Below are 26,552 nucleotides of genomic sequence, written 5' to 3'. Positions count from 1 at the left end.
CGCCCGATGACTTCATCAGCCTCCTGACTGGCATTCCTACCTCCGGCTTCTCCCCTCTCCAGTCCGTACTTCACTCTGCTACCCGGATCGTTCTTCTAAAACACAAATCGGAGGCTGCTCATCTTCCCCCCCGCTTCAGCGGTCTCCAGTGGTTTCCCATCCTTCTCTGCCTCAAGCCGAAACTCCTCACCGTTGACTTGAGGGTGCTAAATTGGCTCTCTTCCTCCCTACCGATCCTCACTCCTCGCTCACGACAACCCGTCCCACACATTTCGCTCCTCTAATACCATCCTACTCACTGTGCTCCTCTCGCTCACGGATTGTCTCTATTCGCTGCTGAATTGTACTTGCCAAGCACGTAATAAAGAGCTCTGCACTCAGTAAGCACTCGATAAATACGATTGATTGAATGAATGAATGTCCTCTTATTGACTTCCTCCTGCCTGGACCTTGCCCTTATCTCCAGAGCCCTATTAAAGTCATTATCTCCTCCAGGAGACCTTCCTAGATGAATCCCTCTCCTCCTCACCCTCTTCTCCCTCTGTACTGCGTCAATTACGCAATTAGTCCTACCCTCTAAGCTCATAAGTACGCACTCTACTTTCCCAGCACTTCTAAACGGGACCTAATCAACATCCTCATTATCAGGGGTATTTGTTGAGTGCTTGCCGGGTGCAGAACACTGTACTAAGCGCTTGGGCAAGTAAACATAACAGAGTCGGTAGACAACATTTCCTGACCACGTCGAACTTACAGTCTAGAGGATGCTTGGTTGCTTCCCCTACCTGTTACTTATTCTGATGCCTGTCTCCAGCGCTATATTGTAGGGTTTTTGAAGGCAGGGGTCAGGTCTACTTACACTATCGTTCTCATCAAAGCGTTTAGTATAGTGCTGTGCACCCAGTAAGCACTTAAAAAAAATCACATTTATTGATTGAGTGATACTAAACTAAGAGGCGACGTGTTCCCGGCCCACGAGGAGCTTGAAGGGGAGAGAAATGTAAAAAATATTTACAAATGCAATGCAGTGCCCTGCATATGATAGATGCGCTATTAGTAATAATAATAATAATAATGGTGTTTGTTAATGCCAAGCACTATTCTTAGCACTGGGATAGGTACAAGGTAAATGAGGTTGTCCCACGTGGGGCTCACAGTCTTCATCCCCATTTTACAGATGAGGGAACTGAGGCCCAGAGAAGTGAAGTGACTGGTTAGTATCATTGACTAAGCGGTTTCAGCCAAAGGATTCTCCAACACGGCATGAAATCTGAGCAAATGCCTCGGCCGGAAGCTGCCAGAAAATTGTCCGGGGTTCTCTTTTTTCTAAGGTGCTTATGACCCTTCAGTCAGCGAGATCTTTGTGTTCGCAGGGATAGGGTTTGATTTCAAATGGCCCCTCCCTCAAGTCCGAGAGATCCATTTGCGGCGATACAACCTGAGAAGGTCTGCCCTGGAGATCTTTCTCATCGATCAGTCGAACTGCTTTCTCAATTTCAAAAAGGAGGTAAGGAGAGGCATATTGGGGGATACTTATCCAACTCTGGGTGGGGGACTGGGAGGATGCCTCATTTCCAAGATTTGGTGGCATTTTGTGCTGCAGGTTCTCCCTAGAGCAGAACATTTTTGTATTTCCTTTCATGGAATGGGTCGAGGTCCGGTGAGAACGTCAGAAAAGGCTTTGTTCAGTTTGTTCCTTCAAAGTGTTTCTGGGGCTGCTCATTTCTGCATCCAGAGCAAGACTCAGTAGGGAGGACATACTCCCTTCTGAGCCAGATTAAACCTAATGAAACTGTTCTAAAAGGAAAAAAAGCCAGTTTTTGAAAGAATAGGATAAAGCATGGAGATAGGCTATATTATTCTTTTCCCTTAGGTTGATCTTATTCACTGTAACTCTGTAGCTTGAGCTCGGAGGACTTGAAGCAGAAGAGTTCAGTGCTGATGAGTATTACAAAAATTGGTTAAAAATTGAAGATAGTAGAATCTTCCTAATGTATGGTCATGCCTAGGAGCAGGAGTTTTCCGTATGCAACTTTTGGTAGTTTAAGGATAACACATTTCAAAAGGAATGGGATTTTATGCAACAAAAGAGGGCTTAAAATAAACAGAATGATGTTTATTTTACTTGCCAGCTGAGTGTACCATATCTCAGATCCAATGTAACCCAAATGTGAAAATGGCTTATTTTAGGTGAACGTGAAATACAAATGTGAGCGTGAGTCATTTTAGTAAAATATCTAATTTTACTGAGCATTTTTAGGCTTAACACTGCGGTTTCTCTAGATCTACTAGAATGAGAGTTTTCTGCAGTGCTAGGAAACATAAGCACAGCCAAAAACATAGATAATACAACCGCATTTAATGGTCATTAGAGGTAGATTTTCGTCTTTTGGCCGAGAACACAGCTAAACGGGTCAGTTGGGAAAATATTTTCCAAACCATATTACAAGAGGGTGATTATCATCAAGCCATCTTGTGTTTAAGATGCTCTTTGGCGTAAACAAACAAGATATCTCTGCTAGGATTTGTAATGATCACATGTTCACTGTAAAATGTTATCCCTGTAACAGGTCCGAAATAAAGTATACAGTCGACTTTTGTCTCTTCGCTCCCCAAATATTTATGGGACCCGATCACCTCAGGAGCTGTTTAAAGCATCAGGATTGACGCAGGTAAGACCTTCAGTAGTAGGGGCCGGTGAATGTCGTTTATATTGTAAGGACCAAATGAGTTGCTTAATACTTTTGAGAGTCATAATAATGATCATCATAATAATGGTATTTGTTCATTCATTCAGTTGTGTTTATTGAGTGCTTACTATGTGCAGAGCACTGTACTGTGCGCTTGGAATGGACAGTTCGGCAACAGATAGAGACAATCCCTGCCCAATGTTGGGCTCACAGTCTAAACGGGAGAGACAGACAGCAAAACAAAACAAAACAAGTAGTCTGGCGCTTTGTTAAGCGCTTACCCTGTGTAAAGTACTGTCCTAAGCGTGGGGGTGAATACAAGCAAATCTGATTGGACCCAGTCCCTGTTCCACATGGGGCTCACACTCTCAATCCCCATTTTACAGATGGGTAACGGAGGCGGAGAGAAGTGAAGTGACTTACCCAAGGTCACCCAGCAGACAAATGGCAGAGCCGGGATTAGAACCCATGGCCTCTTGATTCCCTACCCTTTGGTCTATCCACTATGCCTTGCTGCTTCCAGCACTGATTATGTCCTATGGCCTAGGAAGCTGATTCTCATTGCCTTGGGAAAGTCCATTCCTTGATCAGCGAGAGGAGGAAATAATAATAATAATGTTGGTATTTGTTAAGCGCTTACTATGTGCAGAGCACTGTTCTAAGCGCTGGGGTAGATACAGGGTCATCAGGTTGTCCCATATGAGACTCACAGTCTTAATCCCCATTTTACAGATGAGGTAACTGACTCACAGAGAAGTTGTGGATGACCGGGGCGCCGAGAAGTGAAGTGACTTACCCAAGGTCACCCAGCAGACAAGTGGCGGAGCCGGGATTAGAACCCATGGCCTCCTGATTCCCTCCCCCTGGGTCTATCCACTATGCCATGCTGCTTCCCGAATTGATTATGTCATATGGCCTAGGAAGTTGATTCTCTTTGCCTTGGGAAAGCCCATTCCTTGATCAGCGAGAGGAGGAAAACAGTGAGGCAGTGGTTGGGCTCGGTTCCAAGTGATGGAATCAATCCGTGGAATTTCTGGAGTGCAGAGGATAGAGTACAGGCCTGGGAGTCAGAAGGACCTGGGTTCTAATCCCAGTTTTGCCACCTGTCTGCTTTGGGACCTTGGAGAAGTCACTTCATTTCTCTATGCCTCAGTTACCTATCTGTAAAATGGGGATTAAGACTGTGAGCCTGATGTTGGGCAGAGTCTGAGTCCAATCCTATTTGCTTGTATTCCTTCCCAATGCTTAGGACAGTGCCCGGCACATAATAAGCGCTTAAAAAATGCCATAAGTTATTATTAATAAGGACTTGGGAAAGTGCAATATATCAGAGGTAGTTGACATGTTCGCTGCCCTCCAAGAGCTTCCAGTCTAGAGGGGAGATGAGCTACTTTGCCTGCCCACTCCCGGGGCCAGGCATTAGTTGATTCCTGATTTTTGCCCTTTTCTTTGCCTCGTAGAAATGGATCAACAGGGAGATATCCAATTTTGATTACCTCATCCAGTTGAACACCATGGCAGGACGAACTTATAATGATCTTGCCCAGTATCCCGTGGTAAGTTGTACACTTTTCATTCAATTCATTCAGTAGTATTTAATGAGTGCTTACTATGTGCAGAGCACTGTACTAAGCGCTTGGAATGGACAAATCGGCAACAGATAGAGACAGTTCCTGCCCGTTGACCGGCTCAGAGTCTAATCGGGGGAGACGGACAGACAAGAACAATGGCAATAAATAGAATCAAGGGGATGTACATCTCATTAAAACAATAGCAATAAATAGAATCAAGGTGATGTACATCTCATTAACAAAATAAATAGGGTAATAAAAATATATACAAACGAGCGGAGGAGCACAGTGCTGAGGGGAGGGGAAGGGAGAGGGGGAAGAGCAGAGGGAAAGGGGGGGAAAGGGGGCTTAGCTGAGGGGAGGTGAAGCGGGGGGTGGAGAGGCAGCAGAGGGAAAAAGGGAAGCTCAGTCTGGGAAGGCCTCTTGGAGGAGGTGAGCTCTTTATCTTCCGGGGCAGGTTTTAAGCTTACGGAAATACCATGTCAGCACCGCTAAGAGATTCCCAGATGAGTGACAGAGTCATAAAATGAGCCGTATTTCGGCTCTCCCGTTTCGAGGACGTCACCTTTTTCTCACCGTTCCCATCCCTGCCGCAATAAGCTGCGTGGCCCGGTGGGAAAGGGCACGCACGTGGGAGTTGGGAGGATCGGAGTTCCAGTCCTGATCCACCGCTTGCCTGCTGGGTGACCTTGGGCAAATCACTTAACTTCTCTGTACCTCAGTCTCCTCAACTGTAAAATAGGGATTCAACACCCTGTTCTCCCTCCTACTTAGTCTCTGAGCCCCATGTGGGACGGGACTGTTCTGACGGGATTATTTTGTATCTGCCCCACTGCTTAGAGCAGTGCTTGGCACAGAGTAAGTGCTGAGCAAATACCAAAAGATTTTAATAATTATTTAAGTATTCTTATTAAGAGCAAATCCTTTTACCTCCCACTTCATTAGTTTTAACACTTCAGCATTATTTCACTGATAAGGTGAAATTTATCCAAATCTTATGTATTTCCTCCCAGAGTTGGAGAAGCAGTGTGGCTTAGTGTAAAGAGCACGGGGTTGGGAATCAGAGGAACTGGGTTTTAATCCTGGCTCTGCCATTTGTCATTTGGGGAGCAGCGTGGCTCAGTGGAAAAAGCATGGGCTTTGGAGTCAGAGGTCACGGGTTCGAATCCCAGCTCGGCCACTTGTCAGCTGTGTGACTTTGGGCAAGTCACTTAACTTCTCGGGTTCTCAGTTACCTCATCTGTAAAATGGGGATGAAGACTGTGAGCCCCACGTGGGACAACCTGATCCCCCTGTGTCTACCCCAGCGCTTAGAACAGTGCTCGGCACATAGTAAGCGCTTAACAAATACCACCATTATTATTATTATTTGTCTGCTGTGTGACCTTGGTCAAGTCACTTCACCTCCTCTGTGCCTTGGTTATTCCCTCTACAAAATGGGGATTAAGACCGTGAGCCCCATGGGAGATCCGATTAGCTTGTATTTACCCCAGCGCTTAGTACGGTGCCTGGAACATAGTAAGTGCTTCACAAATGCCAGAATGTGAGAAGCAGGGTGGCTCAGTGAAAGGAGCCTGGGCTTGGGAGTCAGAGGTCGTGGGTTCTAATCCCGGCTCCGCCGCTTGTCAGCTGTGTGACTTTGGGCAAGTCACTTCACTTCTCTGGCCCTCAGTTGTCTCATCTGTAAAATGGGGATTTAAGACTTTGAGCCCCTCGTGGGACAAGCTGATGACCTTGTATCTGCCCCAGCACTTAGAACAGTGCTTGGCACATAGTAAGCGCTTAACAAATACCAACGTCATTATTATTAAATACCATCAAAAAAAATTTGTGCAGCTGTTGTGAACTCAGTTTGCGTTGGAGGAAATCATGGATAGGGTATTGCTTGGATCCCATTCCCCCCCTCAGCCCCAAGGATGGGGTCGGGGGGCTTCAGCGGCTCCAATTTGAACCTGCCCCCGAGTCGGGAGCCTCAGCTGTTGAGTACCAGGCACGTCCTGACTTCTGGAAAGAAAAACTAGAGAGACATGTGGGACTAGCCTATTGAACATAACGGTAAAATAAATCTCCGCTCCTTTTGCATGTCATGTGCCTCCAGATGGCAACGATGATTACTTTTGAATTATTTTCTAGTTTCCTTGGATCCTGCGGGATTACACTTCAGAGGAGTTGGATTTGAATAACCCCGCCGTGTTTCGAGACCTCTCCAAACCCATTGGGGTGGTGAATGAAAAGAATGCCAAAGCTATGCAAGAAAAGTAAGGCCGTCATTCCTCTTCATTAGCCATCTGGTAGTTCGCTGTCGTAAGCAGGATACGCGGCAAGTTATTTAGACCCGCAATATCCACATTCCGCAGACTGCGCAAGCGAGAACAGTGGATGGTGTCCTGAAATGGGAGCTGCTAAATAGCCATCCACAAACTATACACAACAATGAGAATTCAACATTCGATCCTCCGAGCTAGTGCCAGGAGGATCGAATGTTGAATTCTCGTTGTTTCCCCATGAAGATCAACGGCAGAACTAGTGTAGCGGCATTTTGATTTGTTAGAGTTTGGACTACTTATAGGAGGGGAGGGAAGGATATATATATATTTATATGTGTGTGTGTGTATATATATATTTATCTATGTCTCTCATTACCAGTGACTGTATATTGTATCTAGCTCAGAGCTTAGTATGGTTCTTGGCACATAAGTGCTTCCAAATACCGTCATTATCATTATTATTCCCTCTCCCATGGTTTTCTTTCTGAAAACTATTCCTTGGGAAATGGAAAATGAATTGCCAAGGCATTCTGGGACTCTCTTCCAGCGGTAGGTTTTTAATACAGAGAAGCAGCGTGGCTCAGTGGAAAGAGCCCGGGCTTGGGAGTCAGAGGTCATGGGTTCGAGTGCCGGCTCTGCCACTTGTCAGCTGTGGGACTGTGGGCAAGTCACTTCACTTCTCTGGGCCTCCGTTTCCTCATCTGGAAAATGGGGATTAACTGTGAGCCTCAGGTGGGTCAACCTGATGACCCTGTGTCTACCCCCGCGCTTAGAACAGTGCTCTGCACATAGTAAGCGCTTAACAAATACCAACTTTATTATTATTATTAACAGGATATTTTGAAACGGATAGCAGCTTTACATTTAGCTTTCAAAAGGGTTTTTTTTTGTTTTGTTTCATTTGGGGCCTTTTTTGGTTTTGTTTTACTGATTCTTCTGTGCAGGATTTTCTTATTGCCTTTGCATATTAGGGAGGTGTCTGTGTAACCAGGCACCATTTCTTTAACAGTTTCCTTTCTCCTCATCAGGCAAAGTTACAGTCCAGTTTTGGTGGTATCTGCCTGATTTAAGAAAGTGACATGTCTAGTGAATGGGGCGATTTCCATTTATTCATAGAGGAAGCCATAATGGGAATGAGATTTTTTCCATGAGCAAAGATTTCAGTGGGATTTTTCTAGCTTGTTCCGATTCTGTGCTAGTTTAGCTTCAGTATGTGCGTGGGTCATCATCATCGTCAGTCGTATAGAATGATAGAAGAGCAGCATGGCTCAGTGGAAAGAGCCTGGGCTTGGGAGTCAGAAGTCGTGGGTTCTAATCCCGGCTCTGCCACTTGTCACTTACCAGCTTCGGCAATTCACTTCACTTCTCTGGGCCTCCGTTACCTCATCTGGAAAATGGGGCCTAAGACTGTGAGCCCCACGTGGGACAACCTGATGACCTTGTATCTATCCCAGAGCTTAGAATAGTGCTTGGCACATAGTAAACGCTTAAAAAATACCGTCATTATTATTATTATTATTATTTTTATTTATCGAGCACTTACTATGTGCAGAGCAGTGTATTGAGTGCTCGGAAGAATACATTACAACACAGTTGATGACGCATTCCCTGCCCACAGGGAGCTTACACTCCAGAGCAGGAGACAGATTTTAATATGTCATTTATAATATATAATTTAAACGCCCGTTGTGGACAGGGGTTGCCTTTATTTGTTGCTGAATCGTACTTCCTAAGCACTTAGTACAGTGCTCTGCACACAGTAAGCGCTCAATAAATACGATTGAACGAAAGATTGGGAAGCAGCGTGGCTTAGTGGAAAGAGCATGGGCTTGGGAGTCAGAAGTCGTGGGTTCTAATCCCGGCTGTGCCACTTGTCTGCTGTCTGCTTGGGCAACTTCTCTGTGCCTGTTGCCTCATCTGTAAAATGGGGATGAAGACTGTGAGCCCCACGTGGGACAACCTGAATACCTTGTAAGCAGCATGGCTCAGTGGAAAGAGCCCGGGCTTGGGAATCAGAGGTCATGGGTTCTAATCCCGGCTCTGCCACTTGTCAGCTTTGTGACTGTGGGCAAGTCACTTAACTTCTCTGTGCCTCAGTTACCTCATCTGTAAAATGGGGATTGTCACGTGGGACAACCTGATTACCCTGTATCTACCCCAGCGCTTAGAACAGTGCTCTGCACATAGTAAGCGCTTAACAAATACCAACATTATTATTATTATTAGAACAGTGCTTTGCACATAGTAAGCGCTTAACAAATGCCAACATTACCCCAGCGCTTAGAACAGTGCTTAGCACAAAGTAAGTGCATAACAAATCCCATCATTATTTTAGGGCGGTGTGTGGTCGAGGGTGGGGCAACTATCAAATGCCCAGAGGTCACAGACGAGGAGATGGGTATAAAGAAAGTATTTTGCAGTTGGCGAAAGAAAGTATTTTGAAGTTGGCGAGCTATCGATCTCCTCTGTAGGTATGAGAATTTCGAGGACCCCATGGGGACAATTGACAAGTTTCACTACGGAACTCACTATTCCAATTCCGCCGGGGTCATGCACTACCTGATTCGCGTGGAGCCCTTCACGACTCTGCATATCCAGCTTCAGAGCGGCAGGTAAGTTGGGAGGAAAATGGATCCCGTCTCCTCTATCACTTAGACCTCGGGAGAGCCACCTGACCTGTTAGGGAAGGCTGTAACCTCGTATTGCCGCCCGCGTCCTGTGACGCTTGCTTTTGAAATAGAGCCACATCTGTCTCACCGAGGGTTGCCCGTCTCTTGGCACCGCAGAGGACGGTCTCGGTGTATAGTCAGTCAGTCGTATTTATGGAGCGCTCACCGTGGGCCGAGCATTTCATTCATTCAATAGTATTTATTGAGCACTTACTATGTGCAGAGCACTGTACTCAGCGCTTGGAATGTACAAATCGGTAACAGATAGAGACGGTCCCTGCCCTTTGACGGGCTTACAGTCTAATCGGGGGAGACAGACTGAACGCTAGGAAGAGTACAGTATGACAGAGTTGGTAGGCACGGTCCGCGGGTGACGGACATTAATGTAGGTACCTGGGGTGGGCAGGATAGTCAAGTCTACACTGGCCTTTTCAGCGCCTGCACTCGGGTAAATTTCACCCTCGGTGGCATCGCCTTCCAATGCAGAGGACACCAACCATTCTTTTGGAGTAAAATATCCTGGCACCAATTTAATCTGGTACCTAGGAGCAGCATGGGCTAGTGGAGAGAGCATGGCCTGGGGAGTCAGAGGTCCTGGGTTCTATTCCTGGTTCGCCTGCTGTGTGACCTTAGGCAAGTCACTTGACTTCTCTGGGCCTCAGTTTCCTCATCTCTAAAATAGGGCTTCATTGCATGTTCTGCCCCATGCGGAACAGGAATCCTGTCCATCCTCTTTAACGTGTATCTACCCCGGCACTTAGAAAAGTTCTCAGCACATAATAAAACTTAACCAATACAGTAGTAAGAATAATAATAAACCGGCGTTGTTCCAGGGGTAATCACGGCTCTCCCCTTGGGTCATCCTGATATTCTTTTTTTGACTTTCAGTCTGCGTAGCTGTCTCCGAGGAACTTTTCAGAGGCTCTAACGTGGCGTAGTGGGTAGAGCACGGGCCTGGGAGTCAACAGGTCATGGGTTCTAATCCCGACTCCGCCACTTGTCGGCCGTGCGACCTTGGGCAAGTCACTTCACTTGTCCGTGCCTCAGTTACCTCATCGATAAAATGAAGATCGAGAATGTGAGCCCCGTATGGGACAGGGACTGTGTCCAACCCGATCTGCTGGTATCCACCCCAGTGCTTAGTACAGTGCCTGGCACAAAGTAAGTGCTTAAGAAATAGTCCAGTTATTATTACCTTAGCTAATGAATTACTGACCTGCCCTTTTGTAATTATACTCCAGAAATTGTACCATACTATATGAATCATTCCCTTAATATAGGTCTCTTTACTCCTAAAAGTGAACAACATGAAAGCATTGGCCAGTGTGATTTGGGCTGTGTGGTATTTTAACATGTAGACCCTAAAGAGGAAATCGAAAAGAGAATTATTGGAATTATTGATCGTTTCCATGGGGGAGGAGAGCAGAGGAGGAAGAGGGAAGTTCTCATCATAAAGGAGATGAAGGATGGATGAATGTCGATTTTGTTCTTCCCTGTTTCCTCGTACCGGGATTTTTTTTTTCCTCGGTCCGTCTCACCCGTGTCCTGCTTTAACAGGTTTGATTGTGCAGATCGACAGTTTCATTCCATCCCTGCCACGTGGCAGGCTCTTATGGATAACCCGTACGATGTCAAGGAGCTTATTCCTGAATTCTTCTACTTCCCAGAGTTCTTGGAAAATCAGAATCGTAAGTATGGGGCTTGGGGAATTGTGAAGTGAACCGTTGGCTGGGACCCCAGAAGGGCGTAAATTTTATCACCGAGCCTCCTACAGAGGCGTCCACAGCATGGGAAAAATACGGCTTTCACATCTTTCTGCAAAGCCTCATACGGTGCCCTTCACCCGTTAGTAGCAGGTGGTAAATTTGTGCCGTTGAGGATGGAATATTTTTATTGTGTTCTGAGAATGGATTAGCCGTAGGGAGGTAGGCATGGACAGCAGCTTTCCCTGTCGAAAAATGGCAAGGACATCTGGAGCGAAAGAAGGTTGGAATCAGTGGGTGATGCAGTAGTAGAGACATTACTATTAAGGGAGGAAGATCTGCCTTCACCATTCATCTTGCTGCCATTTTAACCACCTCACTGGTTTTGTGTGGAAAAGTGGAGCTCGTAGGACAAGATGGGAGAGTTGGTGTGTTAGACCAAAGATGGACACGTGATCGTTGAGTCCTCCCCGGCTGGAAATCTGGCAACCAGCCCAGCCCAGGTTGGATTCCATACCAATTCTTTTTCTTTTTTTCCTTTTCCTTCAGTTGAATTTGAGCATTTATTATGCACCGGGCACTGGGGTCCCACATAGAGCTCGTAGTCTTAACCCCCGTTTTTACAGATGAGGTAACTGAGGCACAGAGAAGTGAGTGACTTGCTCAAGGTCACGGAACAGGCAAATAGCAGGGGTAGGATTAGAACCCAGGTCCTCTGACTCCTAGGCCTGGGCTCTATCCACTAGGCCATGCTGCTTCCCGGTATTTCCAGAAGCCCCCCGCCCCGCCCAGCACTGCCCTACAGCTGCCAATCAATCAATGGGGGTGGTAGTGATAGTAGAGAAGCAGCGTGGCTCAGTGGAAGGAGCCCCGGCTTGGGCGTCAGAGGTCGTGGGTTCTAATCCCGGCTGTGCCACTTATCAGCTGGGTGACTTTGGGCAAGTCACTTAACATCTCTGGGCCTCAGTTGCCTCATCTGTCAAACGGGGAGTAAGACCGTGAGCCCCAAGTGGGTCAACCTGATTACCTTGTATCTACTCAGAGCTTAGAACAGTGCTTGGCACATAGTAAGTGCTTAAGAAATACCAAAATTATCATTATTATTAGGAGCATTAAGTACTTACCTCTGTGTGTAGAACATTGTGCTAAGTACTGGGAAGGAATACAGAGGTGGGAATTAAGTAGGGTCCCTTTCCTTTGAGAGGCTCACAATTTACTCAAACAGTCGTACACAGTGTGCATCTACAGTGTAATAATAATATTGGTATTTGTTAAGCGCTTACTATGTGCAGAGCACTGTTCTAAGCGCTGGGGGAGATACAGGGTCATCAGGTTGTCCCCCACGAGGCTCACAGTCTTAACCCCCATTTTACAGATGAGGGAACTGAGGCCCAGAGAAGTGAAGTGACTTGCCCACAGTCACACAGCCGACAAGTGGCAGAGCTGGGATTCGAACCCGTGACCTCTGAGTCCCAAGCCCGAGCTCGTTCCACTGAGCCACGCTGCTTCTCTATACAGTGTACTGCTATACTATACTGCTATAGTATACTGCTATACTATACTGCTATACTATACTGCTATATAGTACTAAATATAGTATAATATAGTGCTATATAGTACTGTATAGTCTCTATACTGCTTCTCTAGTACAGTGTACAGAGCACTGTACTAAATGCTTGGGAGAGTTTAATGCAATAAAGATGGTAGATATGTTCTGGTATTTTTTGTGGTATTTTGTAAGCTCTTACTATGTGTAAGGCACTGTACCAGTCGCTGGAGCGATACAAGCTGTCCGGTTGGGCACAGTCCCTGTCCCACTTGGGGCTGACAGTCTTAATCCCCATCAAGATGAGGAAACCGAGGCCCCCGAGAGGTGAAGTGACTTGCCCAAGGTCACACAGCAGACAAGAGGCGAAGCAGGGATAGGAACCCACGTCCTTGTTAAGCGCTTGCTGTGTTTCTTGCACTATGCTAAATGCTGGGGTACACAGTCCATGTCCTACGTAGGGCTGACAGTCTTAATCCCCATCAAGATGAGGAAATTGAGGCCCCGAGAGGTGAAGTGACTTGCCCAAGGTCACACAGCAGACAAGAGGCGAAGCAGGGATAGTAACCCACGTCCTTGTTAAGCGCTTGCTGTGTTTCTTGCACTATGCTAAATGCTGGCGTACACGGTCCATGTCCTACGTGGGGTTTACAGTCTTAATCCCCATTTTACATATGAAGTAACTGAGGCACAGAGAGGTTATGTGACTTGCTCGAGGTCACACAGCAGACAAATGGCAGCACAGGGATTAGAGCCCAGGTCCTCTGACTCCCAGGCCTTTGCTCTCTCCACTAGGCCACGCTGCTTCCCCAGTTGCTTGAATGGCTCTAGCTGTTATAAAGAATCTTGAGTCATTTTACTTTTCCCTTCATTTTTCATTCCTTCCTGCCAAAATAATTTTACAAGCTCCCTGGTTTACTGAATCCTGTCACACAGCATCCAAGAAGCATTGTGATCAAGGAGTCAGTGGTATTTATCGAGCGCTCACTTTATGCAGAGCCCTGTACTGAGCACATGGGAGAGTTTAGAACCACAGAGTTAAGACACGTTCCCTCGCTCGCACAACGCCTGCGACCCTCTGCCCCTCATTGTCTCTGAAGCCGACATGAATGTAGGGTCTGAGAAGCAGAGTGGCCTCCTGGAGAGAGCATGGGCCCGGGAGTCAGAAGGACCTGGGTTCTAATCCTGCCTCGGCCACGTGTCTGCTCTGTTACCTTGGGCAGGTGACTTCACTTCTCTGTGCCTCAGTTCCCTCATCTGTAAAATGGGGATTAAGAGTGTGAGCCCCAGGGGGGACAGGGATTGTGTCCAACCTGGATGGACTTGTATCCACCCCAACACTTAGATCAGTGCTTGGCACATAGTAAGTGCTTAACAAGTACCATTATTATTATTACAATGCCTGGTGCATATTAAGTGCTTAACAAATACCTTTTTTAAAAAGTTGATAGGTACAGAAGGGCTGTGGGTGCCTGAGTGTGTAATTAGTACAGGGGTGCTGAGGTGCTAAAGGAGGGGATGTGCTCTGGGGAGGAAAAAAAGACTTGGGGAAGGCCTCTTGAAGGAGATGTGATTTCAGAAGGGCTTTGAAAGTGGGAGGAGCTGCAGACTGACATATCTAATGAGGGGAAGGAACTCTAGGCGAGAAGAAAGGCATGAGCAAGGGGTTGGATGTGAGAGATAAGAGACACGGTAATCATGTTGGCCGGAGAGAAACATAGAGTATGAGCTGGAGGGTACTGGGAGAAGAGTGGAGATTAGTAGGAGCTTCCAATGCTTCTTGGATGCTATGTGACAGGATTCAGTAAACGAGGGAGGTTGTAAAATTATTTTTGCAGAGCATGAGCCGGTGGGTACTGCGAGACGAGTGGACATTAATAGGAGTTTGCTAATGGAGGACCTGAAAAGCAGTGATTGCTCTTTCGGGTGTGATAGAATGGGTAACCAGTGAAGGGTTTTGGAAAGTGGAGCCACGTTGTGCTGAATGTTGTTTTCCACTTTTTCCCTCATCATCCTTAAGAAAAAATAAGACTGCAGTTTGGACTTTTGGCCTAAAGTTATAGACCCAAAAGATGGATAGTTTTCTATTTAAAGTCTTACCTAGTAATCATTTTTTATTTTTTTCTTCTATTACCTCTCTCGTGAATCTCATTTTCTGTGTTGGTAAATATTGATTTGATTTAGCCATTATAACCTCTGTGAGTATAACATTCATAATTTAATATAAAATATAAAGCAATGTTGCTGCTGTTCATTTCTGTAAAAAACAACTTATATTACTCTAAAAATTGAAGCACTTGGACCTATTTTTGTAATGTAGTAATTCCATCTTGCATGACTTCTGGCAAGTTTTACTGAACTTTTAATTGCAAACTGAACCAAAATGAATAATTTATCTGCATAAGTGGAAAATTGAAGTAATTAGAGGAGTTAGGAAGTTCAGAGTATATTTTTAAGTAGTGAAAACAAAAAACTGGAGTCTGTTTATAAGACTAGACATACCTAAGCGACGTATTTAGGTTCAGTTTTAAGGAACACTAAGCCCTCGTGATTTACGTTTCTTGAATTGTCCTTAAGGGTTAAGGCCTTATTTCCTCTCATTATTTTGAACGTAATGGAAAATGGGTACCCGAAATTGCATTTCTAGTCAACTGGAATGAGAACTAGATCTAGCTGATTTCTCTTCATCCCTCACTAAGTAGCCACCAGTAAACCACTCTTCACACTCCTGACTGGTCCTGTAAGAATTAGCGTACAATAAGATTTTGATTTTCATATTCGCAGAAGAATCCACAATTTTAAAATATTTGGAAGAGCGTATTCTGGTATAGTATTAAGCCTCATTTCCCACTGACTTTTCTCCTTGTACTTTCACGTCAGTTAATTGCATTTATTGAGCACTTATTGGGTTCAGGGTGCCATGTTAATCGGATGGGAGAGTACGATATAATGGAATTGGTAGTCATGTTCCTTGCCCACAGAGAGTTCACAGTCTAGAAGGGGAGAGATGGGCATTAATGTTAAATACATTGTGGGTAGGGACATAAGTGCTGTGGGTCTGAGCGAGGGATGAATAAAGGGTACAAATCTAAGCACAAGGATGACACAGAAAGGAGTGGGAGAAGAGGAAATGAGGGCCTAGTCGGGGAAGGCCTCCTGGAGGAGATGTGCCTTCAATAATGCTTTGAAGCTGGGGAGAGCGATCGTCTGTCGGATGTGAAGAGGGAGAGCGTTCCAGGCCAGAGGCAGGAGGTGGGCAAGAGGTCGGCGGCGAGATGGACGAGATGGAGGGACAGTGAGTAGGTTGGCGTCAGAGGAGCAAAGTGTACCGGCTGGGTTGTAAGAGGACAGCAGCGTCGTAGGTGAGGTAGGAAGGGGCAGGGTCGATGAGTGCTTTGAACCTGACGGCAAGGAGTTTCTGTCTGATGTGGACAGAGAAGCACTTCTTTGCCCCGAGGTTGGGAGATGACTGGATATTTGCTTCGTTCCTGTGATTGATGTTCAAAATGTCTAGACGTTATTTATTCTTAGCCCCGTATGTTTCGTATTCTACAGAATTTAATTTGGGCCGACTGCAAGTCTCCAAAGAGCTAGTGAATGATGTGGTTCTCCCCAAGTGGGCCCGGTCACCTGAAGATTTCATCTACAAACATAGAAAAGCTCTGGTAAAAACCATTTTTATTTTCCTGCTTGACACTGTAATGGGAAAATAATTCTTTTCCCAGCAACTTGGTAAAGTGCCATTTTGAATGAGTTTCGGGCGTGAGGGTGATTCAGGGACTGTGTCTGTTTGCTGTTATATTGTAGTCTCCCAAGAGTTTAGTACAGAGAAGGAGCATGGCTTAGTGGAAAGAGCACGGACTTGGGAGTCAGAGGTCATGGGTTCTAATCCCTGCTCTGCCACTTGTCAGGTGCATGAGTTTGGGCAAGTCACTTCACTTTTCTGTGCCTCACTTACCTCATCTGTAAAACGGAGATGAAGACTGTGAGCCCCACGTGGGATAACCTGATTACCTTGTATTTATCGCAGCGCTTAGAACAGTGCTTGGCACATAGTAAGTGCTTAACAAATGCCATCATTATTATTACAGTGATGTGCACACAGTAAGCGTTTAATAAATATAAATGAACAAATGAATTTTTTGGACAGACAGTTCACCTCTGTATTCCTGCCTGTCTAATTACTAATGCATAGAAAATGTCACAACTTCTAGGGCAGGGTTGGGTTTAGACGGTGAGCCCAGTGAGGGACAGGGCTTAGGTTCATCCTCGTCATCTTGTATCTGACCCAGTGTTTGTACAGGGCTTGGCAGATACTAAGCCCTTAAAAAATACCACAATAATTAGGTTTAATTTCACTGAATTAAACTGAATTTCACTGAATCATTGGCACTAGACTGATTGATTGATAGGATTAGGTGAACAGACCCCCCACCCCGCAACCAGGGCTAAAAGTAAAAATTAACTCAAAGATTTGCCCCATTCGTTTAATACTGGCTGGGTTGTTTTCCGGGGTAAACTCTCATAATCCTGACCAGTGGGTACAGCATTCCAAAGTTTCATCCCCCTCCCTCAAAAAAGTAGACTGTGAACTCTAGATGAGGCTGAAAGTGCTTCCTGCTAATGCAAAGTTTTCCTGTCCTAGGAATCAGAGTACGTCTCTGCTCATCTCCACGAGTGGATAGATTTGATTTTCGGCTATAAACAGAGGGGGCCAGCTGCAGTGGAAGCCCTCAATGTGTTTTACTACTGTAGTTATGAAGGTACGAGTGGTTTTCCTTTTCATCATAGTTGTGGGAGGGAAGAATCATCTGGGGAGATTTCTCTGAACGTTCGTGAAATTTTGCGTATCAAGAGCAAGGCACGAGAAGTGTTGTTTTCGAAGATAAAGCTTAAGACATTAATTTTCAAAGCAGAGCACTGGAATTGGCGCCTGGGAATCGGAGGACCTGAATCCCTGCTCCGCCATCTCTCTGCTGTATGATCTTGGTCAAGTCACTTAATTTCTCTGGGCCTCAGTTACCTCATCTGTAAAATGGGGATTAAGACCGCGAGCCCCAAGTGGGACTTTGTGTCCAACCAGATTATCTTATGTCTACCCTAGCGCTTAGTATAGTGCCTGACCCATAGTAAGCGCTTAACAAATACCATTAAAAAAATTGGCTAACTCTGCATTTCTTCCTCCTTTTCTATGCAGAGATTTTCATACCGCATTTATATGCCAGTATATATGTCCCACTGTAGTTACGAAGAGCTTCTCCATCTCACACTTCTGATTCAAAATATATTTTGTATTTACTTTTCCATGTACGTAAAGTTTGGTGATCATCTCATTGAAACCTTCAAGAATTGATAGACCATTGTTGATAGTTTATAGGAGGGCAGATATTCTTTCAGAGATTCCACACACTGTTATTTCTGTCCTTATTGGTTTTGACTTGGACTTCTTGTGGTTCTAGGAGCTGTGGATCTGGATGCCTTAACCGATGAGAAAGAAAGGAAGGCTTTAGAAGGGATGATTAATAATTTTGGGCAAACACCCTGTCAGCTGTTAAAGGTAAAGAATCTTATTTCTTGATCTCCATGGTTGCCTTAATGTGCATTGCCAAGAGACAGTGCAGCTTCCTTTTCTAAGGACTTTATCATTTAAAGATCTGATTTTGCGACACCATACAGAAGAAGATTTTTTCTGTATTGTGCCTTCACTGTAAACAAAAAGGAGGCAAGAACTCAGCTGGCTTAGTAGTCAGGTGGTCTCCTGTAGTGGGCTTAATCAGGTTCAATTAAAAATCGTGCCTTCTCCAAGCCCAGAAACTGGTTTGGTTCCCCCAAAATGCTACGTGATTCATTTTCACGGGACATTATTCCTTCCACTCTTTAACCCATTCTCATGTTATTCATTTATTTTTACATCTGTTTCCTCTACGAGATTGTAAGCTTCATGAGAGCAGGTGACGTGCGGATCAGCTCTAGTGGATTTTATCCTCCCAGGCACCTAGTTCAGTGTTCTGCACACTGTAAGCGCTCCATAAATGCCATCGATTGAACCCTTCCAAGCGTTTAGCATAGTGCTGTGCACACAGTCAGCGCTCAATAAATGCCATTGATCGATTGACACCATCTCGCAGTAGAATGCTGTGTAAAGGGGTCAGATGACGGTTTCCACTGAAAACTGTTTAAATCTGTGCTATGCTGCGGTTGTAGTTGAGCTGGATCACATCATCCCTCAGAACACGTCACCTGGGAAAATCAAATTTGGTCCAAAGGAATTTTGTTGAGTGTGGACACGGAAAGGCGGAAATCTGCCAGTCCACAAGATAGTTTTTTATTTCATGGTATCTGTTAAGTGCTTACTATGTAACAGGCACTGTACGAAGCGCCGGGGTAGATGTAAGCTATTCAGGTTAGACACGGTCCGCGTCCCACATAGGGCTCACAGTCTTAACCCCCAGTTTGCAGATGAGGCAACTGAGGCCCAAGAGAAGTGAAGTGACTGGCCCAAGGACATACAGCAGACATGCGGCAGAGCTGGGATTAGAACCCAGGTCCTTCCAATAATAATAATAATGTTGGTATTTGTTAAGCACTTACTACGTGTAGAGCACTGTTCTAAGCGCTGGGGTAGATACAGGGTAATCAGGTCGTCCCACGTGAGGCTCACAGTTAATCCCTATTTTACAGATGAGGTAACTGAGGCACAGAGAAGTTAAGTGACTTGCCCACCGTCACACAGCTGACAAGTGGTAGAGCTGGGAGTCGAACTCATGACCTCTGACTCCAAAGCCCAGGCTCTTTTCCACTGAGCCACGCTAGACGGTGAGCCTATTGTTGGGTAGGGATTGTCTCTATCTGTGTCCGAATTATACTTTCCAAGCGTTTAGTACAGGGCTCTGCACACAGTAAGCGCTCAATAAACACGATTAAATAAATGAATGAATATAATTGAAACTGAGGATTCAGTAACTGCTCTCTCACTTACTTAGACTGTGAGCCCCTTGAGGGACAGGGACTATGACTGACCTGATTAACTTGGGTTTATCCCAAGGCAGAGTAAAATGTTAGGCATCTAGTAAGCATTCAACAAGTATTACAGTTATAACTCTCCCTTTCTCCTCTCCCTCTTATTCCCTCTGCCATTCCAAGTTGGATTTTATCAATTTAGCAAGAAGAGATGTGGCTCTGTATTTGCAGCAGGTCAATAGAAAAAAAAGCCAGTCATAATGAGTAGGTGACTTTCTCAGTCACTCGGTGATATTTATTGAGCGCTTACTGTGTAAAGAGCGTTGATCTACGCGCTTAGGAAAGTACAGTATAAAAGAGTTGGCAAACGCGATCTCTTCCCACAACAAGTTTACCTTGTGAAGCACAGGAATTAACTAGAAATCTGGTTGAGTGCTGCTAATCTGTGTGGTTCACACTGTAAATTTGAGAAGCAGCGTAATGGCAAGAGCCCGGGCTTGGGAGTCAGAGGTTGTGGGTTCTAATCCCGGCTTCACCAACTGTCTGCTGTATGACCTTGGGCAAGTCGTTTAACTTCTCTGTGCCTCAGTTCCCTCATCTGTTAAATGGGGAGCAAGTCTGTGAGCCCCACATGAGACAACCTGATTACCTTGTATCTACCCCAGTGCTTAGAACAGTGCTTGGCACATAGTAAGCACTTAACAAATACCAACATTATTATTATTATCATGTGGACAGAGAATGTGTCTACCAACTCCCGTTTTATTCTCCCAAACACTTAGTACAGTGCTCTGCACATGGCAACCACCCAGTAAAACCCATCGATTGATTTGATACACCCACTCTGTTATATTGTACTCTCCCAAGGGCTTAATACAGTGCTCTGCACATGGTAAGCACCCAATAAATACCACTGACTGATTGATTCTACCTTGTTGGTAGTCCCAAACTGTGGCTTGTAATTGGGCTCTGGCTCCTCCTTCATATGAGGACTGACAGTTCTAATAATAATAATGTTGGTATTTGTTAAGCACTTACTACGTGCAGAGCACTGTTCTAAGCGCTGGGGTAGATACAGAGACCTCAGGTTGTCCCACGTGAGACTCACAGTTAATCCCCATTTTACAGATGAGGTAACTGAGGCCTAGTGATATTAAGGGACTTGCCCACGGTCACACAGCTGACAAGTGGCAGAGCTGGGATACGAACCCATGACTTCTGACTCCCAAGCCCGGGCTCTTTCCACTGAGCCACGCTGCTTCTCATAGGAATCGTCGTCATCATCATCATTAGTGGTATTTCTGGAGCGTTTACTGCGGGCAGGGCACTCTACTGCGTGGCCGGGAAAGTACAGTGCAACAGAGTTGATAGAAATGTTCCCCGCCCACGACGAGCAAGGGTCACAGTGCTGTACCGAAGGTCTCTGGTGGCTGCGGAGGACCTGGGGATTTAGTAGTGGCAACTACCTACGACCAGAGCGCTGACTTTTCTGCCCACAGTGAGCTCTGGTTCTGGTAATGTGACTATTATAATAGAATGTTTGCCTTTGCCAGGGCCAAACTACAAGATGACAGTGATTGTCTGGCAACTGTAAAATGGAGGTCTGAGCAGAAACCTCTTTCCAATAAGCATTCTGAACAGAGTCAGTTTTTCATCTAGTGAGCTTTCTTTGCCAGAGTAGGGTGATGGTCCCGTCTGTGTATTATTCAGCAGTATTTATTGAGCACTTACTATGTGCAGAGCACTGTACTAAGCGCTTGGAATGGACAATTTGGCAACCGATAGAGACAATCCCTGCCCATCGACGGGCTCACAGTCTAATCGGGGGAGAGAGACGGACAAAAATAAGACAACTTAATCGCAATAAATAGAATCAAGGGGATGTACACCTCATTAACAAAATAAAAGGGATAATAAAAATATATACAAATGAGCACAGTGCTAAGGGGAGGGGAAGGGAGGGGGGAGGAGCAGAGGAAAAGAGGGCTTAGCTGAGGGGAGGTGAAGGGGGAGCAGAGAGGCAGTAGAGGGAAAAGGGGAAGCTCAGTGTGGGAAGGCCTCTCGGAGGAGGTGAGCTCTCATTAGGGCTCTGAAGAGGGGAAGAGAGTGAGTTTGGCGGAGGTGTGGAGGGAGGGCATTCCGGGACAGCTGGAGGACGTGGGCCGGGGGTCGACCGTGGGATAGGCGAGAACGGGGGACGGTGAGGAAGTGGGCGGCAGAGGAGCGGAGCCTACGGGGTGGGCAATAGAAAGAGAGAAGGGAGGAGAGGTAGGAGGGGCAAGGTGACGGAGAGGCTTGAAGCTTAGAGTGAGAAGTTTTTGTTTCGTGTGGAGGTTGATGGGCAACCACTGGAGGATTTTAAGGAGGGGAGTGACCCGTGTCTCTCCGGGATGGAGACGGAAGAATCATTTCAGGCAAATTTGCTGTCTCAACCTGTACTCTTCTTATATTGGTGTTATGGAATTTGTCTAGCCTTCCCAGACTAAGTCCCACTTTCGCTCATCTCCCACTCTCATCTGCGTCGTCCTGACTTCCTCCCTTTGCTCTTCCCCTCTCCCGACCCCACAGCGCTTATGTATATATCTCTAATTTTATTTATTTGTACTGATGTCTGTCTCCTCCCACCCTCTGGGCTGTAGGCTCGTTGTGGGCAGGGGCTCTGACTGTTTATTGTTGTAATGTACTCGTCCAAGTTCTCTGTGCACAGTAAGCTCTCAATAAATAGATTGAATGAATTGAATGAATGAATAATCTTCTTGGGTTTTTTTTGTGTGTGTGTGTGTTTTAAGAATTCTGCCTATTCTTACCTTGTCCCTGAAATTGTAACTCTAATACATTAGAACCTGAAAGTCTAGTAAACTTTTCATTTCAGCTGATAGTTTGAGGAAGGAAATAGAGTTCAATGCCCACTTATTTTTCCATGTAATCTTAGAAATCTTTTCTTGAAACTGAAGTCTCAACACCTGAAGATTCAGCTAAATCCCAACTTGGCTCTCTGTTTTGAATGCTAAAACATGATATCATTTGTTTCGGTGCCAGTTTTTGCTTTATGTTGAAATGGAAATCTTTTTTTCTTAAAATGATTCTCTAGGAGCCTCACCCTCCAAGATTATCAGCAGAGGAAGTAGTGCAGAGACAGACTAAAATAGACGTCTGCACCCTGAACTTATTCCAGCACCTTCCTGAGCTCAAGTCATTCTTCATAGAGGTAACGACTGATGCCCTCAAAAATCGTCAGAAATTTCTAGTTTGAGGTTTCTCCCAGAAAAGATGGCTTCGTTTTCCATATTGCCTAAATAAGGAGAAGAATAACAACGGTGGTATTTAAGTGCTTACTATGTGCCTAGCACTGCACTGAACGCTGGGGTAGATACAAAATAATCGGGTCAGTCACAGACCCTGTCCCTCATGGGACCCACAGTCTGAGTGGAGAGGCGAACAGATATTGCATCTCCATTTTACAGGTGAGGAAACCGAGGCCCAGAGAAATTAAGTGACTTTCCCAAGTGTCCCCCAGCAGGCAGCTGGCAGAGTCAGGATTAGAACTCGGGGCCTCTGATCGCCAGTCCCGTGCTTTTTCCATTAGGTCACAAATTCAGAGCCCTAGAATAGACGACCCCGTTACCCGGAAATGAGTCGCATGGGAGAGAGGAGCAAACGAGGCCCCCCAAATTATTAAAAACATATTAGAGAAAAATAGAGCGAAGAGCAAAGGGAAGTCTGTGTTTTCAGGTGGGCCTTTCCCTCGGCAGTAATCCATTCTGTTCCAGTTGGTCAGGGGTGGAGTCTGTCTCGTGGAGAATGGCAGGAATGGGAACCCTGCATGAAGGACTTGTTTGCACAGCACATTCCCACTCTTTTAATTCTGCCAGGCCCCTTCCTGGCAGAAAGGTGCTAAGCAGGAAGGTGCTAAGGCACAGGGTGCAGTAAGTCGGAAGCAGGTGAACACGGATGCAGTGGGCTACAGAGTCCGCACAGAGCTCTTTACCGGGCAGGATCCATTTGCGGGACGGAAGTCAAGGGGACGTGGCTCAGTGGAAAGAGCCCAGGCTTGGGAGTCAGAGGTCATGGGTTCGAATGCCGGCTCTGCTGCTTGTCAGCGGTGTGATTTTGGGCAAGTCACTTTACTTCTCTGTGCCTCAGTGACCTCATCTGTAAAATGGGGATTAAGACTGTGAGCCTCACGTGGGACAATCTGATTACCCTGTATCTACCCCAGCGCTTAGAACAGTGCTCTGCACATAGTAAGCGCTTAACAAATACCAGCATCATTATTATTATTATTATTGATTCTGGCTCTTCCACTTTCCTGCTGTGGGCAAGGCATTTAGGATCCCTGAGACTCAGTTTTCCCATTTATAAAATGGGAATAACATGCTGGTCCTCCCTACATTTTAGACCGTGAGCCCCGTGTTGGGGCAGTGATTATGTCTGATCTGATGATCTTGTATCTCCCTAGCACTGTTCAAACCCTTGCGAAAGTACACTAAGCAAGAAACACATCCCCTGCCTTCAAGGAACTTACAGTCTGTTAGGGACAAAAATGATTTTAAAATAGAGCAGAAGAAAGAACAAGGATAGAGCAGGAAATAGTGAAAATTAATCTGGGGAATCAGCTGCATATTTACATATAATTATAGTAATTACGGTATTTGTTAAGCGCTTACTATGTGCCAGGCACTGTATGAAGCGCTGGGGTGGTTACAAGCAAATTGGGTTAGACACAGTCCCTGACCCCCGTGGGGCTCCCAATCTCAATCCCCATTTTGCAGATGAGGTAACTGAGGCCCAGAGGAGTAAAGTGACTTGCCCAGGGTCACACAGCAGACAAGTGGCGGAGCTGGAATCAGAATCCATGACCTTCTAACTCCCAATCCCATGCTCCATCCACTATACCATGCCGCTTCCTATACACACATATATATATGCAAATTTTTACTCTTTTATAAAAACACTCAGGCATTCCCCTACTTATAGATCCAGAGCGCTTTTCAGAGCAGATCAACAACAGGACATAATAATCGATGAATATGTATTGATCATCATTGCTAAGTCCTGAATAGCGTAAAAATAGTTACGAGTAGTAGAGACTCTTCCTTGGAGGAATTTATCTCCTGGAGGTTTATTATTCTGTGCAGGGGTAAAGCCGCCTTATCCGTTTTGTAAGTTGGTCAGAAAGCGTCTAGAATAGGCAGGAATTTCTTCCTCTCCTATTTTACAGGAAGATGGCGAATTAATGATTAAAATCTTTCTCCTTTTCTCTCCTTTTAGGGAATCAGTGACGGTGTTCCATTAGTGAAGGCTATTGTCCCCAGAAACCAATCTCGTTCTTTTATGTCTCAAGGGAGTCCAGAGCTATTGGTGAGTTGGTTTTTTTTTTTTTTTTGGTTTGCATCTTGATGAAGATAGAGTGCTTCTCTGTCCAGTAGAGTTAGTCATAGTATTTATTGAGCACCCACTTGGTGCAGTACTAAGCATTGGTGAAATACGATCCCATTCCCCAAGCAGTAAATTAATAGAGCAAAACTAGGTGAGTACATTTAGGATTGCTGATTTTCCGCTCCTCCTGGCCTTTCCTCTAATTTCTTTCACCCTGTGCTCTCTCCAGGTAACCGCCAGCATGAACTGCATTATTGGGACTCACGGGTGGCTGCCTTATGACCGAAATATCTCTAACTACTTTACTTTCATCAAAGATCAAACCGTAACAAACCCAAAGTAAGTAAATGGGCTAGCTAAGATACAGCAGTCACAGACCGTTGGAGCTGTAGATCCCTTTTATCGCCTTATGAAACATTATGGCTAGCCAGCCAGCAAAATAATTGAGCGAATTGGTGAAATGTATTTTCTGAAGATGAAGGATTCTTTTTTGCCTAAAAGCCAGTGGAAGTAATTCAGGTAATTTTATGTGGAGGTAAAGTTATAAACCTGTAACTTGCCAACTAGGTTCTGGAGATCACCTGTTTCTTTTTCAGTTTTATCATAGCCCAGTATAATGTCCATTACACCTGTGATATTTCATGTTAATTCATGTTAGTAACAAGAGTAATCATAATTGTGGTATTTGTTAAACATCTGAACTATGTGCCAACCACTGTACTAAGCACTGGGGTAGATACAAGAGATTCAGGTTAGTCACAGTCCCTCACATTCTAAGTATGAGGCAGAAGAGGTGTTGAATCCCCATTTTACAAATGAGGAAACTGAGGCACAGAGAATTGAGGTGATTTGCCCAGGGTTACATAGCACACAAGTGACTGATCTGGGATTAGAACCCAGATCCTCTGACTCCCAGACCCATGCCCTTTGTTCTTGGCCATGCCGTTTCCCTAAACAAATAATTCCCTGGTTTTCTCTAGTGCTTTATTGTCAAATCACTCTCACATACACTTATTTTCACCCTCACAATAACCCTATGAGGTTGGTAAGGAAAGGCGGGAAAGGAAAATCCACATTTTTCAGACGATGGAAATCGAAGAACAGAGAAGATAAGGAACTTCCCCGCCATTACATGGCAGTTTTGCGGAACAGCTCGAACTCGAAACTGGGTCCTTCTGGTTTATAGCCTGGCCCTCTGCTACTTGCCGTACTGCTTCCCGAATTACTGATCAATCACCTTGAAGGTGGTCGTATATCACCTTCACTCTCGACTGGGCTATGAATTTCCTCATTTAATGAATAGTCTTGGTTTTTGTTTTCTTCTTTTAATCTAATTTTAGTTGTATTTAAATTCAGTTAGTTTGAATGCAGAACATGGTTTCAGCCATCATTTTTCTATAGTCCATGGTTAACTTTTAACACCAGAGGTTTTGCTTCTTAGAGCAACATAGGGTTGGACTCTGGAGTTTAATCAGGCTTTGGTAGCATCCCCAAGTAGCTCCTTTGACACTCTCAACTCCCAATTCTCCCTTGTTGATTCCTACCCTTGGGAACTCTTTTTCAAGGATTAAACTTTAATCGAAAAGCTATACCAATGTACACGTCAGTGATGCTTCCAGCCCAATATTTTGTCTTCCACAGTATCAACCAACAATGCTTGGAGGAGCTGTGTAAACCTCGATATTTTAGCAGTTGGTTTTAGGGAATGCTAGAGACGTTAGGAAGTTATGAACCATTATAGACCTTCGATATGAAAATTTATCCAAG

The 26,552-nt window shown here is 45.2% G+C and overlaps 1 protein-coding gene across 3 annotated transcripts in view; it reads left to right on the top strand.

Moving 5' to 3' along the window:
* The window catches only part of NBEAL1 (neurobeachin like 1), a 190,157-nt gene that overhangs the window by 145,775 nt on the left and 17,830 nt on the right, over positions 1–26,552 (top strand). For all 3 annotated transcript variants that reach the window (XM_029068756.2, XM_029068751.2, XM_029068752.2), the window contains 12 exons: positions 1,374–1,507; positions 2,571–2,672; positions 4,151–4,246; positions 6,395–6,519; positions 9,000–9,140; positions 10,755–10,885; positions 16,002–16,111; positions 17,092–17,209; positions 17,906–18,003; positions 22,498–22,614; positions 24,678–24,767; positions 25,015–25,124. In XM_029068756.2, the coding sequence (XP_028924589.1) occupies positions 1,374–1,507; positions 2,571–2,672; positions 4,151–4,246; positions 6,395–6,519; positions 9,000–9,140; positions 10,755–10,885; positions 16,002–16,111; positions 17,092–17,209; positions 17,906–18,003; positions 22,498–22,614; positions 24,678–24,767; positions 25,015–25,124 (1,372 nt within the window). The remainder of the gene's footprint in view (positions 1–1,373; positions 1,508–2,570; positions 2,673–4,150; positions 4,247–6,394; positions 6,520–8,999; positions 9,141–10,754; positions 10,886–16,001; positions 16,112–17,091; positions 17,210–17,905; positions 18,004–22,497; positions 22,615–24,677; positions 24,768–25,014; positions 25,125–26,552) is intronic.

This window comes from Ornithorhynchus anatinus, chromosome 7 (assembly GCF_004115215.2).
Source record: "Ornithorhynchus anatinus isolate Pmale09 chromosome 7, mOrnAna1.pri.v4, whole genome shotgun sequence".
Classification (NCBI taxonomy): Eukaryota; Metazoa; Chordata; class Mammalia; order Monotremata; family Ornithorhynchidae; genus Ornithorhynchus; species Ornithorhynchus anatinus.
This window is presented reverse-complemented; position numbering and strand designations above follow the sequence as displayed.